The 20,248-nt window shown below is 43.9% G+C and overlaps 1 protein-coding gene across 1 annotated transcript in view; it reads left to right on the forward strand.

Annotated features, from left to right (window-relative positions):
• LOC145421272 (uncharacterized) overlaps positions 1–20,248 on the forward strand; it is a 39,097-nt gene that overhangs the window by 15,336 nt on the left and 3,513 nt on the right. Inside the window, exons 5-6 of the mRNA XM_080291341.1 lie at positions 18,607–18,616; positions 18,705–19,193. Of these exons, the coding sequence (XP_080147467.1) occupies positions 18,607–18,616; positions 18,705–19,193 (499 nt within the window). The remainder of the gene's footprint in view (positions 1–18,606; positions 18,617–18,704; positions 19,194–20,248) is intronic.

Here is a 20,248-nt window from a genome sequence, read left to right on the forward strand (position 1 = left end):
GTTGCTCCAACCACAACAGCAGCTGCTCCAACCACAACAAACGCTGCTACAACCACAACAACTGCAGCACCAAGCACAACAACAGCGGCTCCAACCACAACAACAGTTGCTCCAACCACAACAATTGCGGCACCAACCACAACAACAGCTGCTCTAACAACAACAACAGCTGCTCCAACCAAAACAACTGCGTCTCCAACCACAACCACAGCTGCTACAACCACAACAACTGCTGCTCCAACAACAACAACAGCTGCTTCAACCACAACAACAGCTGCTTCAACCACAACAACAGCTGCTTCAACCACAACAACTGCTGCGCCAACCACAACAACTGCTGCTCCAATCAAAACAACAGCTGCTCCAACCACAACAACTGCTGCTCCAACAACAACAGCAGCTGCTCCAACCACAACAACAGCTGCTCCAATCACAACAACAGTTGTTCCAACCACAACAACTGCTTCTCCAACCACAACCACAGCTGCTCCAACCACAAAAACTGCTGCTCCAACAACAACAACAGCTGCTTCAACCACAACAACTGCTGCGCCAACCACAACAACTGCGGCGCCAACAACAACAACAGTTGCTCCAACCACTACAACAACAGCTGCTCCAACAACAACCACAACAGCTGCTCCAACCACAACAACTGCTGCTCCAACCACAACAACAGCTGCTCCAACCACAACAGCTTCTCCAACAACAACAACACCTGCTCCAACTACAACAACTGCGGCACCAACCACAACAACAGCAGCTCCAACAACTACAACTGCTGCTCCAACCACAACAACAGCAGCTGCTCCAACCAAAACAACAGTTGCTCCAACCACTACAACTGCTGCTCCAACAACAACCACAGCTGCTCCAACTACAACAACTGCGGCACCAACCACAACAACAGCAGCTCCAACAACTACAACAGCTGCTCCAACCACAACAACAGCTGCTCCAACAACAACAACTGCTGCTCCAAGCACAACAACAGCCGTTCCAACCACTACAACTGCTGCTCCAATAACAACCACAGCTGCTCCAACCACAACAACAGCTGCTGCAACCACAACAACAGCTGCTCCAACCACAACAACTGCTGCTCCAACAACAACAGCCGCTCCAACCACAACAACAGCTGCTCCAACTGCTACAACTGCAGCTCCAACAACAACAACCACAGCTGCTCCAACCACAACAACAGCTGCTCCAACCACAACACCAGCCGCTCCAACCACAACAACAGCTGCGCCAACCACATCAGCAGCTGTTCTAACAACTACAACGGCTGCTCCAACCACTACAACTGCTGCTCCAACAACCACAGCCTCTCCAACCACTACAACTGTTGCTCCAAACACAACAGCAGCTGCTCCAACCACAACAAACGCTGCTACAACCACAACAACTGCGGCACCAAGCACAACAACAGCGGCTCCAACCACAACAACAGGTGCTCTAACAACAACAACAGCTGCTCCAACCAAAACAACTGCCGCTCCAACCACAACCACAGCTGCTACAACCACAACAACTGCTGCTCCAACAACAACAACAGCTGCTTCAACCACAACAACAGCTGCTTCAACCACAACAACTGCTGCGCCAACCACAACAACAGCTGCTCCAATCAAAACAACAGCTGCTCCAACCACAACAACTGCTGCTTCAACAACAACAGCAGCTGCTCCAACCACAACAACAGCTGCTCCAATCACAACAACAGTTGTTCCAACCACAACAACTGCTGCGCCAACCACAACAACTGCGGCGCCAACAACAACAACAGTTGCTCCAACCACTACAACAACAGCTGCTCCAACAACAACCACAGCTGCTCCAACCACAACAACTGCTGCTCCAACCACAACAACAGCTGCTCCAACCACAACAGCTTCTCCAACAACAACAACACCTGCTCCAACCACAACAACAGCTGCTCCAACCACAACAACAGCTGCTCCAACAACAACTGCTGCTCCAAGCACAACAACAGCCTTTCCAACCACTACAACTGCTGCTCCAATAACAACCACAGCTGCTCCAACCACAACAACAGCAGCTGCTCCAACCACAACAACTGCTGCTCCAACCACTACAACTGCTGCTCCAACAACAACTGCGGCACCAACCACAACCACAGCTGCTCCAACAACTACCACTGCTGCTCCAACAACAACAACAGCTGCTCCAACCACAACAACAGCAGCTGCTCCAACCAAAACAACAGTTGCTCCAACCACTACAACTGCTGCTCCAACAACAACCACAGCTGCTCCAACTACAACAACTGCTGCTCCAACAACAACAACCACAGCTCCAACCACAACAACTGTGGCACCAACCACAACAACTGTGGCACCAACCACAACAACAGCCGCTCCAACCACAACAACTGCCGCTCCAACCACAACAACAGCAGCTGCTCCAGCCACAACAACAGCAGCTGCTCAAGCCACAACAACAGCCGCTCCTACAACATCAGCAGCCGCTCCAACCACAACAACAGCAGCCGCTCCAATTACAACAACTGCAGCCGCTCCAACCACAACAACTGTGGCACCAACCACAACAACAACCACTCCAATCACAACTACAGTGGCAACAACAACAACATCAGTGGCTTCTCCAACCACAACAGCATTTTCTCCATCCACAACAACAGCTGCTCCAACCACAACAACTGTGACACCAACCACACCAACAGTTGCTACAACAACTATACCTGCTGCTCAAACAGCAACCGTTCCAACCACAACAACTGCTGCTACCACAACATCAGCTGCTGCTCCTACAACAGCTACCCCAACCACAACAACAGCTGCTACAACCACAACAACTGTGGCACCAACCACAACAACAGCTGCTCCAATCACAACTACAGTGGCAACAACAACAACAGCTGCTACAACAACAACAACAACAACAGTTGCTCCAACCATAACAGTTGCTACAACAAAAACAACAACAACAGTTGCTCCAACCATAACAACTGCTGCTCCAACAACAACCACAGCAGCTCCAGCAACAACAGCTACCCCAACCACAACAACAGCTGCTACAACCACAACAACTGTGGCACCAACCACAACAACAGCTGCTCCAATCACAACTACAGTGGCAACAACAACAACAACAGCTGCTCCAACCACTACAACTGCTGCTCCAACAACAACAACAGTTGCTCCAACCACAAAGACTGCTGCTCCAACAACAATAACTGCAGCTCCACCACCACCAACAGCTGCTCCAACCATGACAACAGCTGCAACAACAACCACTAAAATGCCTTCAACAGCTATAACATCCACGACGACAACAAGTCACGCATCCTCTGTCAGAATGAATGTAATCCCTCTATTAGTGGCACTCTTTGTCTTTACCATCTATTAAATGGTAAATCATGGATGGAAACCCCATAAAAACACTAAAACTGTGAAAGGATGATTTTTTTGTTTTATCTTACTGTTTACTTCTTCTTTTCCTGTTTAGTTGGGATTTAAGTTTCATTCACTTCAGATGTAAGTAAAAGGTTAAACCTGCTGGGTAAACCTTAGCATGGATAACTATTTAACAAACAATTACCCTTGTGACTTATAAAGTGTAATATCTATTTAATATTTACCCACAAATATATTTATCTATTTATTAAACTCATTATACAAATGTCTTGAAAAAATGTAATAGTGCAATAATAGGAACAGAAATATACATACAGAAATAGACAACCAAACTAGTTACTTGGGATTTTTGTTATATGTGATTCACTGACAGCATTTCTAAAACTAGTCACTGTAATTACACCAAAAAAAGCCAAAGGATTACAACTATGACCATGATAAAGTTTTCAACAGACAGTATGATGGGATTAGTTTTTTTGCTTTGAAAATATCCCATTGATGGCAAGGGGAATAAAGAAAGCTATGGCAGTATATTTGTTTTGTATAATGTTATGATTGTCACGACTGTCACTTATTTTCTTGAATTTTCTCAATCATATTGATGGTAACACATGGCCCCACTTTTAACATTTATAAAATTACAGAATATATTAACCATATGTTATTTAAGATGAGATACTCTGGTTTCCCCTAAATGTAGACTTTTACTCTCTTCACCCTAATAAAACTATTAATGCAACCAATTGTTTTTCTACATGAATTACCGTACCTATAAGATATTTCAAAGTTTCTTTAATGAAGTGATATATTTCACACTATTCAACAATATTTCATTATTAAGAAAGTTAATGTTTTTTTGCTGGCTTTTCTAACTACCAGTACATTTCCCTAATAGATATACATATTTTGATAATTGAAAAGGAAGGGGGATGTGTTGAATTATATATTCTTTTTAAACGAATATAATCTCTGTTTCTAGTTATCAGGTTTCAGTTATGTTGTCCTCGGATCTTTAGTGGTTCTAACAGGCACTAACTATTTGTTTCTTTTTATAAAGTCGAAAGGGCTTGGAGTGGTTGATAAGATTGGAAATAAGCTTCCTAAATGCTTATCGATCACATAGTAGTATATCATGTCACAAGAACCAAAATTAATTGTTGTAATGGAAGTAATAACTAATATGAATTTAGGCAGGTTTGCAACCAAGCAGAAAAGTCTTTCAACATCCCAGATAAATAAATATGAAATCACCACACTTGGAGAATGTTCATTTAGCTTTTTTTACTTCAGAATTTGAATGGCTTCCCCCCTTTTAAAATTAAGTACATAAAACTTTATGTAATGTTACGATATAAATATATATTTTTAATGCTTATTTTCTGATTATATTGCCTTTTGTACTTTGTAATAGAGGCATAAGAAACAACTAGGTCAGAGGGTGACAGGTCGATCTGGCAACAGACTTTAGAAAGGGGAAGTAAAGAAAGGGGAAGTTTAGTGCAGAGCTGCACAGGAAACCAGACACAAGCTGCAGAAAATTCAGACCTGAGCATGTGTGTTCTGTCTCCATTTCCAGAAATGTAAAAATAAAGATTTTTTTGAGCTTTACCACTCTGAGTTCAGTCTTTCTCTTTCGCCAAAAGAATTCAAAAGAACGTGATTTAATAGTAATCATTTGATAATTTAAACATTATGGAAACCAAAAAGGAGACTCCGCTGGAGAGAGGTCAGCAGCTGATGGATGGATGGCTTCGACAAAGAAAAGGTCATTAGCAATAGGCCACAAAGGAGGTGGAACTCTTCTGAATCTGGAGAAGGAAAATTCAGTGATGCAAGCTCTGACAAAGTGTCTGGTGACTTAGGGGCAGACTCCCTAAAACATTCATAGAACATACAATTTAATGTTAGTAGCTCTTGAAAGGTGTGAGGAACCTAAAAACACAGAAAAAAAAATACAAAATACAATCCTGTCTTTGTGTTTGAAAGGCAAGCACAATCATAGCCCCTCTCATTTGCTGTCATGTTATTAACTGTTATTTTTAACTGCAATTTTTGTTTTATGTTATTTTAAACCAGTAGTTTTGTAAATGAATCACATTTTTTAAATAAAGCTTATCATGGTGAAGGGGTTTGTGTGTCCCAGGGATCACAGGGGCTATGTTGGCAGGGGGCTTTTGCCCCCTTGGTAGGGTCTCCCATGGCAAATTGGCCCTGGGTAAGGGACCAGACAAAGAGCGATTCAGAAAACCCCTATGAGAAGACCATTGAGGGGGCCGTTCACCCAATGGCATGTCCAGCGTGCTGGCCTGGGGGGTGCACAGGCCACCCCCCCAACCAGACTGGCCACCCCAGGTGCCACCCCGAAGCTAAAACAATAAAATTCAATTAAATATCAAATGTACGATTACGTTTTCGTAGTGAAGCTCAGATATCCGAGTGTAGGTGAATGCAGCATCGGCAAAGGAAGGAGAAAGACGGCACCACAGAAAGCTATTTTCCAGCGAAAGAATATGGAGAATAAATGTCCTGGTAAGTAATATTAAGTTTGTTGAGTTTAGTAAACTTCGGTGAAATTAGAATACCAAGGAAAAAATAACACTTAAAGAATTATTGCAACCGCCGAATATTTCAGTAGGCTACTGGGGGGAGCTAGCATAAGAGTTATTAGTTATAAGATATAATCCAAGTCGTAACATTGCTGTGTGGAGCTGCAGATTTGGTTGCAGGTTAATACTGGCAGTGTCGCCATGCCAGCTGACTGCATTTCATCATCAGCCAGTGTTGTTCTTTATACATCAATATTACCAAAGTTTGTGCCATGTTCAATGTAGGGATGTGCAGTTCTGGTCCTCCTGGTTTCAGATGTTTCCATACTTCAACACAGCTGATTTAAAGAATCATTTACAGACTTGTGCACAACTAGGTGTTTGGGGATTATTTGGTGACAGGTGACAGATCAGTGGAGGCACGGGGTCTGTTGGCACAAATTGACCTCACATTTATTGGCAATTTATCCACATTTAGAAAAATTCTAGGGGAAATTAAGTTGCTTTCTGATGTACTTCAGTCTCCATCTCTTGATCTAGCAAAGGCTGTAGACCTAATTCATGCACTTCAAGACACCTTGGACCAATATAGAAGTGAATCCTGTTTTGATGAGCTGTGGCAAGACGCAATGGATATTGCAGAACAGTGTACTGTTGCCTCTGAGACAGTTAAGAGAAGGATGCAGAGAGAGAGCCTCAGGCTAAAGGGTTATTTTGTAGATTCTCCAATCGGGCAACACAGGTGTAAGGAGGATGACAAGGACAAGTTTAAGAGGGAAGTATTTTACCCCATTCTTAACCATGTACATGCAGAGATGGAGAAGCGCTTCAACAAGACCAATTGTGATATTATGCGGGGTATACAGGCACTAAACCCCAAGAGTAAGAGCTTTTTGTCAGAGGAAATAGTTGTAAGCTTGGCTGGTCTGTATGACTGTGATATTGAAGACCTCAAACATGAGCTGTATCAAGCTAGAAAGGTTGTTCAAAGGAGAGCAGGGTGTGGGAATGAACTCTCCAGTATTTTGGGGTTTACTACCTTCCTAGAGCCTTACAAAGAGGTGTTTCATCAGCTTTTTCATTTATGTCGAATAGCTTTAGCTTTACCTGTCAGCAGTGCTACTTGTGAACGTAGCTTTTCAGTGCTAAAGCTTAGAAAAAATCATCTACGAACAACTATGACTGATGAGAGGCTTAGCAATATTGGAGTTTTGAGTATTGAGAGGAAAAGGGCAAGATCATTAAGCCTGGATGACTTTGTAACACGTTTTGCCACCCGTCACCGTAACAGGAGGATCTACGTATTCTAAGTCATTGATAATATTTAATGAAGCATAGAGTAGGTACTTGAGTAAATGTTCTCTTTCAAAACATAAATATTTTGCAACTACAAGTGCTGCTGTTCACAAATGTTTTTGTACTTCTTGTCTTCTTAACATGTAACAGAGTCTTATTAAAAGTTCAGTATATTTTAATAAGTTTAAATAAGTTTTGCATTGCATTGGCTAATTTGCCAATTGTATGTTAAAAATGTTTGTAGTTTAATGTTCAAAAATGTTTTAGCCCAAAACATATGTGCACTATATGTCAGTAAAAATACTTGTCCTTGAATGCTGAATAAACTGACAAAGCACTGATTGTATCTCTTGTACTTTATCAACACAGTATCTAAACACTTTTCACTGTAGTGGTGAAAATCTCATTCTAATAAAAGTTAAAAGCGCATCCAGTTATTAGGTTTATAGGATTATTGAATTATGGTTAACGGTTGGTAGAATTTTTGTTTAACATTATCTGCCAATTACATCTGCCACCCTTCTCCAAATCTGTGCCCCTACCTGGCCACCCCAAAAAAGATTTTCTAGACACGCCACTGCGTTCACCCTACCCAGGATATGGTTTCAACACTACTTCTTAGCCAACAGGCTGTTAAAATTCAATATTAAATTTTAACAGCGTTCGACTGCCATGATAAAACAAAATCCATAAATCCATAAATAACAAAGTCAAATAATGCCATATTTTATACAACAATCAATAAACCAATAACCAAACAAATCATAACATATTATAGTCATCTTATAATGAATTTCATTCAAAATACTATTATACAAAAACATTCTCATGGGTCCCATCAAAGCTAATAAACATTATCCAAAATTAATCAATTAACACATTTAATCACAGGTGTTGCGCAACAAGTTCAATAATCTAAAGGGAGTTCAACTCAATTCAAAAGTCTCATAGGCCGTTTTGGCATTTAATCAGAAAAGTAACAAAAAACATCCAAAACGGACAAAACTACAAAAATAAAATCACTCGCTCAACTCTTGATACGTTAATTCAACATTCGGCCATAGTGAAATAAACAAAAACAACAATATTCAATAAATCAAACCAGTAATTGCACTTACTGTCACTAGCCTAGCATTAGCTTACCGGCGTTTTAGAATGCGCGACCGCGGCTCCGTATTTTCATTAATTGTGACAAAACAAAACAAACAAATAACTCACCGTTGAGTCGATTGAGAGAGGGTGTAAAGGTGAATGAATCGGCCGGGTTATTGCACGCTGTCAACTGGTATGTAGTCTGTAATTTGTCAATATCTGACAAGAACGCCAACCAGGGCTGTATCCCAATTCAGGGTCTGCAGCCTTAAAGTACGCAGCCTTAACGGTCCACCAGGGCCGCATACGCAAAGACCGCTAAGGCCGGAAGTGCGAGGCTTGTGAAATGGGACGGTCTAGCCTCCGTCTGCCCAGGTTGCCTAGCAACCATGACACTAACAGCTGGAAACGTTTCATACAGCTTTGTTTGACAGAAATGAAGGAAAAATCTTTTGTTCATTTGTTTGTTTGTTTCTACATGAGCTTTGATTTGATAAGCATCTGAGGCTGAGACCAAGGGACTGTGAAATCATGATTATTGGGCTTCACTTCTGTACTGAACAGTCATTTAAGATTAGCTAGTAAATAACAATTAGCTAATGTTGTTCATGAGACTAAAGTCATCTCCCTTTGGTAATGTACATATAATATGGCCAATATTAAAGTTATAATTTCAATCATTATTACAACAGTGAATGAACTCTGTTTCAAATACTGAGCTTCAGTAAAGATTCAAGCTGCATTTATTTATATTATTTATATTTCCTGTCACCTTAAATCTTCACTCAAAGACAGGTTTCTGTCTTGTGGGGTCAGATGGTACCATGGTTACACTCCCCCCCCCCCAATCCCATGGACGTCCTTGTACATGGACTAGGCTGGCAGTGAATGACTGGTTGGCTGAGGTGTGAAGGCATCGTATCCTCTTCTTCATCGTCTTGAAGAGCGAAGGAGAAGACAGAACTTAACTCATGCAGAAAGGTCTGAACGCTCTTTAACAGAGGCTTACCAGGCTTGATGTACTGCAGCCGATCAGGAGGATTCCTGGTGCAGGTTGAGTGCCTTAAGGGCGGTTCTGCCTCAGGACTCAGAGGCTCTGATTCAGTAGGTGAGTGTTGTGACAAGTTATTACTGGATGGTTCTGGAATAACTGGATCAGAAGATAGACTTTCTTCATCATGAGAGGTTTCTGCAAGCTCAACTGGCTCAAAGCCAGCTTCCAAGGTTTCGTTATCAATAACTTGTTCCTCTTCAACAGGTACAGGTATAGGTTCCTCTGTGTTCGCTTCCTCTGTAGCCAATACTACAGGGTCATCTGGCTGGTCGATAACTTGAACAGATTGCGGAGTATTGGGTAAGTCAATGGTTGTTGTGAATGTGACAGGTTCAGCAAAGAAAGGAACGGGTAGGTATGAGATGAGTTCCCCTTTGTCATTGTCATCATCAGCAGCAGCAGCAGCAGCATGTACAGGAGACACAGGTAACACAGGCATTTTCCCCTTTTGCTTAGTAAGCATTTCATTTTCAGAAGGTGGTAAATACCCACAGGGCAGTAGGAGGTCTCGATGTAAAGTCCTCAGGGGCCTTCGGGTCGAACTGTATACACAGGAAGATTGCCGGCTTTCTTCACTACAATGTACACAGATGACTCCCATTTATCTGCAAGCTTGTGTTTGCCTCTTACCCGCACGTTCCTCACAAGAACTCTGTCTCCAACATTCAGCTGTGATGCAGTGATATTCTTATCAAATCTGTTTTTGTTACGTTTCATCACTTTTTCTGAGTTTTCAATGGCCAGCTTGTAACTTTCTTCCAGGTGGGACTTTAGTTTTTCCACATATTGTGTGTGGGATGTTGATCCTTCTTTGGCAAGGGGTAGTCCAAAGGCTAAGTCCACCGGTAAGCGAGGTTGGCGACCAAACATGAGCTCATATGGTGAGAAACCTGTAACATAATTTCTTGTGCAATTGTATGCATGCACCAGGGGCTTTACAAAATCTTTCTAATGACATTTCTGTTGAGCTGTCAGTGTTCTTAGCATATCCAGTAATGTTTGGTTAAACCGTTCAACAGGATTGCTTCTTGGATGGTATGGAGTGGTTCTTATTTTGTGGATCCCAGCCATTTCACAAAGCTCTCGGATGATTCTGGATTCAAAGTCAGGGCCTTGGTCACTGTGCAACCGTTCTGGGATACCATAATGAACAACAAATTTCCATTGCTGCCAAAAGGGCTTGTGGGGACCAAAAGCACAGGACAAATTCAAATCAAGGGCAACCATTTCAACTGTCTTCTTGATACTGGCTCTCAGGTTACTACCATTCCTTATGCCTTCTATAATACTTATCTTTCAGACCACCCAATGAAACCACTAAATGATCTGTTGGAAGTAGAAGGAGCAAATGGACAAGCCGTACCTTACCTGGGATACATTGAGATTAACATGACGTTCCCAGCTGATTTTCTTGGTTCATCCATTGATGTAGATACACTTGTCCTTGTCGTGCCTGATGTCCAGCAATCATACCCAATGATACTTGTTGGCACCAACACTCTTGATGTTGCTTACAGCAAACACTGTGATACCCACCCTGAGCAGTCATTCCTGCCAACTGGTTCCGGTTACATTGCAGTTTATAAAATTCTCCGCCATGTCCAGAATTTAAATGACCAGTATGCTCCTGTAATCTTAAAGTCAGACCAACCACATACCATTACTCCCGGCCAAACCACTGTCCTTGAGGGATGCCTTGTCACAAGGCTATTCCAAGGTGAGATAGCAGTTATTCTGGAACACCCCACCTCCAGTTCTCTGCCTGGTGGACTCATGGTAAAAACCTGCCTTGTGGACTTACCTCAACGTTGGCCATGTTTTCTGACTGTTGTAGTGAGTAATGAGTCTGACCATGAAATCCACATTCCAGCTCAAGCTATCTTTGCAGAAATCAGTGCCTTCCAGGAAGTCACATCCATTATTCAGACCAGTCTACAGAGTCGTTACCTCCATCTCAACCACAATACAACTTTGGAGATTCCCCTTTAACTTCAGACTGGAGAAAACACATTGTTTAAAAGCTCAACAGTATTCCTGAAGTATTTGCCAAACACAATCTGGATTTTGGCAGGACCGACAAAGTTAAACACCAAATCAAATTGTCGGATCCAACCACTTTCAAGCAAAGACCACGACCAATTCATCCTCAAGATCTTGATGCTGTAAGGAAACACCTGCAAGAACTTCTTGACTCCGGAGTTATCAGAGAATCCGACTCACCATTTGCCTCTCCAATTGTGGTTGCGCACAAAAAGAACCGCAGTGTACGTCTTTGTATTGACTACCGCAAACTCAATCTGCAAACAATCAAAGATGCTTATGCTCTGCCTAAACTGGAAGACACCTTCTCCGCACTTGCAGGATCAAAGTGGTTCTCAGTGCTAGACCTCAAGTCAGGATACTACCAAATTGAAATGGAGGAGAAGGATAAAGCGAAGACTGCCTTTGTCTGCCCATTAGCATTCTGGGAGTTTAATTGGATGCCACAGAGGATTACCAATGCACCAAGCACATTCCAATGGCTGATGTAAATCATGGTTACACTTAGGTATGCATAAAAACCTTTCATTTAATTACAAAGCCCGGTCTTCAGTTAATTCAATACAAAATATTACATAGAGTACACTATACAGGTTATCAGATGTTCAAAATGGTCTTTTTGTCCTCCAACAACTGCTCACACTGTCAAGCCAATACACCGGACAATTACATCCACACTCTTTGATTCTGTCCACCAGCTCAGAATTGTTGGAGTGAGATATGTGAAGACTTATCAAAGTGTCTGAAATGTAACATTCCAACTTCCCCTTTAGTGTGTTTGTTGGGCAACTTAGATTAGAAAAGAATATAGCCCACATGGTTTTCACTGCACTATGCATTGCCAAAAAAAAAAAAGTCCTCATTAATTGGAAAAATAAAAATAATCTTAATTCTAAGCAATATAGAAATCAAGCCAACTCGGGGGCTCTTCAACTTAGGTCAGTGGCGAGAGGACACATCCCTGTGGTGCTCCTGTGTTGATGGTGATGCTGTTAGACGCATCCAGTTTGTCTTCCTCACAGCTGACGGTATGGAGGTACATAAATACCCACCGCTAGTATGTACGGAAGACTAGGTTGAGTTAGTTAGGTTTAATAGGCAGATAGAGGGGATATTGCTCCTGTTAATTGTGTGTGTCCAAGGTTTATTGAAGGGAATGTCATCAAGTTGATGTGTTGGAATGAGGCTGCGTGGCATAGGTGCAGTTCAGCGTTTGGATTTTGTAATGTTTTGAAAAAAATGGAGACACACCAATTAATACAATGTGGTGATGTGGATGGAAAGAAAAGACAGCCAAAACCAACTGCTAATGCTTTGGAGAATCAGATTGAAAGGCTTCAAACAGAACATCACACTAAGATTAATAAAATTAAAAAGGTCATAAAGGTTATTAAAGAGTTAAAGCAATCTGAAGATAATGTTTCCACTGTTCAGGCTCAGTTAGAGAATTTGTCTGTGTTGCTTAATGAGGCAACTCATCTGCATGAAACCTTGCTTCCTTTGCTTCCTCAAGAAGAGCAAGAAAAAGTAAATTGCTTGGTTCATAAGTGTGCGAGCACATAATACCGAGTTTATGGAAGAGATAAAGAAATGGCTTCAAGATGCAAAGGGAAACCCTCAGAGCAAAAACCAGGTGTCTGAGCTTGATTTGCCACAGTTAAATCCACCTGGTGTTGATTCCTCTGATGTATTACCTGCTGGAAATGGTTCTGGTGCTTCTAGGCACGCAGGGAATGTTGGTAAAGGTACTGCGATAGATGATGTTAATCCAAGTGATAGCATCTCTAATGTTGCAAACAAAAGTTGTAGGAAAAGCAAATCATCACTCAGTGGCTCAATGGTTTCATCTGCCTTGTCAGCACGCATAATGGCAGAAGCTGACATGGCTGCCCTTCTTGTTCGACAGAGGTTGTTGAAAGAAAAGCATTCTTTTGAAGAACAAGAAATACAGCTTAAGAAAAGAAAAGAGCTGCTTGACTTAGAAACTGAAATAGCAGCCTCAGCAGCAAAGGTGAATGTTTTAAAAGCTTCTGAAATGTCCCGAGTCTCAAGTGCTGTTAATGGTGAATCTGATGGAATGAATTCGTATTTAGAACGAGAGCAGGGGCGTTTAGGTGTCTTAAATCCTAATGCTCCGACGTTCAAACCTGTGTTGCCAGAGCGACCATATCAGGGTGTTGATGCAAGTGATCATCAAGCGCATGTATTGGATGTAAGGCCCAAGGTTAAAAATATTTCTCAGCCTAAGGTCGTTTCATTGGAACAGTCAGAGACGAAGCCACAAGTATTTCCAGGTGCAGTTTCAACTACTCAGATGATGTCGCAGTCTCACGCACAATCAAAACCTCTTACACATACAGTGCAAGGTGGTGAGGGTCATGATCATCTAGTCACAGTTTTGAAGAAACAGAATGAAATTACAACTTTATTGGCTGAGCAGCAGTCTCTGCTTTTGTTACCAAGGCGTGACATTCAGTTCTTTGATGGTGATCCTTTACAATATCAAACATTTATGAGAGCTTTTGAGCACATGGTGGAGAGTCAAGCTCACAGTGCTAAGGATTGTTTATATTTTCTCGAGCAATACACTAGAGGCCATCCAAGAGAAATGGTCAGAAGCTGTCAGTATATGCCTGCTGAGTATGGATATGCTAAAGCTAAATCTTTGCTCCAGGAGAACTTTGGCAATTCGCTGAAAATTGCTGCTGCCTACATTGAAAGGGTCAGTAAATGGCCACCTATAAAATCTGATGATGTGAAGGCTTTGCAGGAATATGGGTTTTTATTAAGGCAATGTTGTAATGCAATGGGAGACGTTGAGTCCTTGCATGAGTTGGATGTCTCTGCTAATATGCAAGCAGTTATAAAAAAGTTGCCTTATAAGCTCAGGGATAAGTGGAGGAATGTTGTCTGCGATCTGCAGGAGAGGTTTCAACGTAAAGTGGTTTTTTGCGATGTTGTTGAGTTTGTCGAAAGGCAAGTTAAGATCGCAAGTGACCCATTGTTTGGAGATATACAGGATCCTCCGACAGCCATCAGAAAGGAGGCTAGGAATGGTAAGTCTCAGTTTTACCCTAAGGCTAAGCAGAGTAGTTTTGCTGCAGTGGCCAAGGTGGAAGGGAAGATTGGGCCAGTGTTGAGGCAAGAGAGTGGTTCAGTTGTGACCAAGGTTTTCTTGTTTTGTGGAGCAGGGCATATGTTGGATTTGTGTCCTTTGTTTGAAAGAAAGTTGCACTGTGAAAGATTATCTTTTTTGAAAGAGAATAAGATAAGATAACCTTTATTAGTCCCACACGTGGGAAATTTGTTTTGTCACAGCAGGAGTGGACAGTGCAAAAGTTATGAGGCAAAAATTAGAATACAATAAGAATAAATACAGTACACAACTGTACAGAATAGAATAAAATAAAATACTATATACAGTAGAATAAAATAAAATAAATATACAATAAGATAAAAATAGAATACAAATACAAATACTATATACAACTGAGTAAAAATACAACGATGACAGAAAGGATTATTGCACTTAGTATTATTGCATATGTATGGATGTGTGTGCTTGATCAGTTAAAGTCTTTATTATGGAGTCTGACAGCAGTGGGGAGGAAAGACCTGCGAAATCTCTCCGTCCCACACCGTGGGTGCCGCAGTCTCCCACTGAAGGAGCTGCTCAGTGCTGTCACAGTCTGCTGCATGGGGTGGGAGATGTTGTCCATCAGGGATGACAGCTTAGCCGCCGTTCTCCTGTCACTCACCACCTCCACTGGGTCCAGAGGGCATCCTAGAACAGAGCTGGCCCTTTGGATCACCCTGTTCAGTCTCTTCCTGTCCCCAGCAGAGATGCTGCCGCCCCAGCAGACCACGCCATAAAAGATAGCAGAAGCCACAACAGAGTCATAGAAGGTCTTCAGGAGTGGGCCCTCCACTCCAAACGACCTGAGTCTCCGCAGCAGGTACAGCCTGCTCTGCCCTTTCCTGTAGAGGGCGTCTGAGTTATGAGTCCAGTCCAGTCTATTGTTCAGATGAACACCAAGGTACCTGTAGCTGTCCACAGCCTCAATGTCCATACCTTGGATGTTCAGTGGTTGCAGTGGAGAATGCTTGTGCCTGCGGAAGTCTACCACCAGTTCCTTGGTTTTACTGGCGTTGATCTGGAGGTAGTTCAGCTGGCACCAGCCCACAAAGTCTTGGGTCAGACCTCTGTACTCCTTGTCGTCCCCATCAGTGATGAGGCCGACTATTGCAGAGTCATCAGAGAACTTCTGCAGGAAGCACTGGGTGGAATTGTGGGAGAAGTCTGCAGTGTAGATGGTGAAGAGGAACGGAGCCAGAACCGTTCCCTGTGGGGCCCCCGTACTGCAGACGACCCTGTCCGACACACAGCCCTGAGTCCTCACATACTGTGGTCGGTTGGTGAGGTAGTCCAGGATCCAGGTAGTGAGGTGATGGTCCACTCCAGAGTTCACCAGCTTGTCCTTTAGAACCGAGGGAAGAATGGTGTTGAAGGCACTGGAGAAATCAAAGAACATGATTCTCACAGTGCTTCCAGCGGTCTCCAGGTGAGCGAGGGAACGATGTAGGAGGTGAATGACGGCATCATCCGCTCCAATGCCAGGCTGGTAGGCAAACTGAAGTGGGTCCAGTGATGAGCTTATTAGGCGCCGAAGCTGAGCCAGGACCAACCGCTCCAGGGTCTTCATCAGGTGGGATGTCAGAGCCACCGGCCTGTAGCTGTTGAGGTCCTTGGGGCGTGAAGTCTTTGGCACTGGTACAACACAGGAGGTTTTCCAGAGCTGTGGGACTCTTCCCAACCTCAGGCTCAGGTTGAAGAGGTGCTCCATCACCCCACACAGTTGGTCCGCGCAGGACCTGACGACCCTCGAGCTGATGCCATCTGGACCCGCTGCCTTCTTGCCATTAATCCTCCTCAGTTCCCTCCTAACCTGGGTGGTTGAGAGAGACAGGCTGGAGCCTTGTGTTGAGTGTGTATTGGATGCTGCAGTTGGGGGTGGGGGGGAGTGAGCAGGGTGAATAGAGGAGGTGTGAAGTGTCTGAGCTGGAACAGCAGCAGTGGGGGTGGGTGAGTCTGCAGCCGATGTTGCAGACTGCCTCATGGCTGAATCAAATCTGTTGAAGAAATGATTCAGTTCATTTGCCCATCTCACATCCCTCCCAGGCAGAGAGTTCTGCTGTTTGTGGCCCGAGATGGTTCTGAGGCCTCTCCAGACTTCACCAACGTTGTTTTGTTGAAGCTGGTTCTCCATCTTCTGCCTGTAGCTCTCCTTCCCATTCCTTATCAGTCCCCTCAGCTCTCTCTGCACCCTTTTCAACTCCTCTTTGTCTCTGGATTTGAAGGCCCTCCTCTTCTGCTTGAGGACGGTTTTAATTTCTGGGGTAATCCAAGGTTTGTTGTTGGAGAAACACCGTACAGTCCTGGTAGGTACAGTGTTATCCACACAGAAGTTTATATAGTCAGTAATGCATGTAGTAAGGCTGTCGATGTCCTCTCCGTGGTCATCACAAATCACCTCCCACACAGTCGACTCAAAACAATCCTTAAGAGCCTCCTCGCTCTCCTCTGACCATCTCTGTACTGTGCGGGTGGCTGGTGGCTCCCTGCGCACTAAGGGCTCATACACAGGGACAAGGTGCACCAGGTTGTGATCAGATCTGCCCAGGGGAGGGAGAGGTGATGAACTGTATGCCTCTTCTGCATTGGCATACAGTAAGTCCAGTGTTTTATTGACTCTGGTTGGGCAGGTCACATACTGGGTGAAGGTGTGCAGTGTGGAGTCCAGTGAGGCATGATTGAAGTCCCCTGATATTATGAGAAGGGCTCTCGGTGATTGTGTTTGCAGTCTGCTGACCACAGAGTGGAGAGAGTCACAGGCTGCATCCGCGTTGGCCGAGGGGGGGACATACGCTGTTATCGCGATAACATGCGAGAACTCCCGGGGCAGGTAGTACGGACGCATGCTAACGGCTAACAGCTCAATGTCTCTGCTGCAGAGTTGCTCTTTTACAGTGATGTGCCCAGGGTTACACCATCTGTCGTTCACAAAAACTGCCAGTCCCCCTCCTTTCCTCTTACCGCTGTCTCTGGTCCTGTCCGCTCGCAGCAGCTGGAATCCCGGTAGTGTCACGCTTGTGTCCGGAGTTAGCGATGTTAGCCACGACTCCGTTAGCATCATGATGCTACATTGCCGGTACTCCCTCTGTGACCAGGTTAGCGACATGAGCTCATCCATCTTATTGGTGTGTGTTTTGGTTGTCTGCGCATTGGGCACAGAAGCAAGGACTGTAGGAAACGTCTCTTGTGTAAAGTCTGTAATCAGAAACACCCCACACTCTTACATAGCCACTCCAAGCAGAGGGAAGGTGTTGCAGTGCAAACTATAGGAGGGGGAGAACCACCAGATGAAGGTCCTTCATGTGCGGTGCAAAGCAGTGGTGTTACTGGGGCCGGTGAGCAAAATAGTGCTCTATCCGTAATACCAGTTAGAGTGAAGGCCAAGAAAGGTAATCAGTCACTGATAACCTATGCTTTTCTAGATCCTGGGAGCTCAGCTTCATTTTGTACTGAAGGGCTCATGAATAGACTGAATCTTTCAGGAAGGAAAACTGGCAGATTTTTGCGGACAATGGGTCAGGAGAAAATGGTCAGTAGTTATGTTGTTTCAGATTTGGAAGTAGCTGGTTTGGATTTAGATCACTACTGTGACTTGCCTGACTTATTTACTCAGAAAAGCATGCCTGTTCATCAACGTAATATTCCCCGACAGGAAGATCTCGATAAATAGCCACATTTGCGCTCTATTAAGATACATTTCGGGGTAGACCTGTTGATCGGGACCAATGTGCCCAAGGCTTTAGAGCCATGGGAGGTTGTTAGAAGTCAGGATGGAGGTCCCTATGCAGTAAAAACTATGCTGGGTTGGACGGTGACTGGTCCTCTCAGAGAGGATCGTAAGACTGACATTTTTGATGTGAGTGTCAATAGGATTTCCGTGGCAAGATTGGATGAGCTGTGGGAACGTCAAATGAAGGCTGATTTTCCAGAATGTATTCAGGATGAGCAGTTTGCTTTGTCTAGAGAAGATCAGCAGTTTATGAAGTCAGTGATGGACTCTGTTAAGTTGGTTGATGGTCATTACACCATTGGTTTACCTTTTAGGTGCAATCAGGTAAACATGCCAAATAATAGGAAGGCTGTAGAACAGCGAGCTATGAGCCTTAAACGGATGTTTATAAAGGATGATTCCTGGTTGTCAGGGCCAAAGTTTCTTGCTGAACCAGAAATTAATTGGCCAGTGAACCTTGATTTTGGGAAGATCTCTTCGAATGATCCAGAGATTAAAATGGCCAATTTAGTTGATGCTGTTGATGCAAATGAATATAAGAGTGCATTAATCAGGGACATCAAGAAGGCCTACAGAAAGCTGGCTTTGCAGTTACACCCCGACAGAAACCAAGACGACCCGCAAGCCCTGGACAAGTTCGCAGACTTGGGGGCAGCCTATGAGGTCCTCTCCGATAAGGAGAAAAGGAAACAGTATGACATGTATGGAGAGTACAGGCTCAAAGAGGGTCACCACAGCTCTCACAGTGATATCTTCTCCAGTTTCTTTGGTGACTTTGGGTTCATGTTTGGTGGCAACCGACAGCAACAGGACAGGAATATTCCCAGAGGAAATGACATAATACTGGACCAGGATGTTACACTGGAAGAAGTGTGCTCTGTGAACTTTGTGGGTGGTGAATGTGAGTTGAAAGAGGCAGTGGAAGGATGGAATCAGGCACAGATTCATGAGATGCTGCTGCAAAAGGGCAAAAAGTGGATTTTTCATCCCCCTGCTGGTTCCCATCATGGCAGTGTTTGGGAATGTCTCATAAGGTCTGTCAGGAAGGTAAATGGTAAATGGCCTGTATTTATATAGCGCCTTACTAGTCCCTAAGGACCCCAAAGCGCTTTACATATCCAGTCATCCACCCATTCACACACACATTCACACACTGGTGATGGTAAGCTACATTGTAGCCACAGCCACCCTGGGGCGCACTGACAGAGGCGAGGCTGCCGGACACTGGCGCCACCGGGCCCTCTGACCACCACCAGTAGGCAACGGGTGAAGTGTCTTGCCCAAGGACACAACGACCGAGACTGTCCAAGCCAGGGCTCGAACCGGCAACCTTCCGATTACAAGACGAACTCCCAACTCTTGAGCCACGGTGTTAAATTCCATTTTGAAAGTGCAGAATTTGGACGAAGAAGGCCTTTGTACAGTTCTTTGTGAGGCAGAGGCTATTGTGAACAGTAGACCAATAACCAAAGCCTCTACTGATCCTAATGATTTGGAGGCCTTGACTCCTAACCATCTGTTGCTGCTTAAGACCAAGCCATTGATACCACCAGGAGTGTTTCAGAAGGGGGACGTGTATGGACGACGTCGATGGAGGCAAGTACAGTACATGTCTGACCTGTTCTGGAAGCGCTGGGTTAAGGAGTACCTGCCCCAGCTTCAAGAGCATCAGAAGTGGCAGAAAATTGGACGGAACTTCATTCCTGGGGATGTGGTTATCGTTGTCGATTATTCTGCGCCTCGTAACTCTTGGGTGACTGGAAGGATTGTGGAAGCAATTTCTGACAGTAAAGGACTTGTACGTCAGGTTCGTGTTAAAACAAAGACTGGTTGTTTGGACAGGCCGATCACTAAAGTGTGTCTTCTACAGGAAGCAGAAGAGTCATGAAGATTGACTTTTTCAAATGTCTATTTGTATTAATGTATATTTGTTTATTTTGAATTAAAATTGTATCT

This window comes from Astatotilapia calliptera, chromosome 17, assembly GCF_964374335.1.
Source record: "Astatotilapia calliptera chromosome 17, fAstCal68.1, whole genome shotgun sequence".
Classification (NCBI taxonomy): Eukaryota; Metazoa; Chordata; class Actinopteri; order Cichliformes; family Cichlidae; genus Astatotilapia; species Astatotilapia calliptera.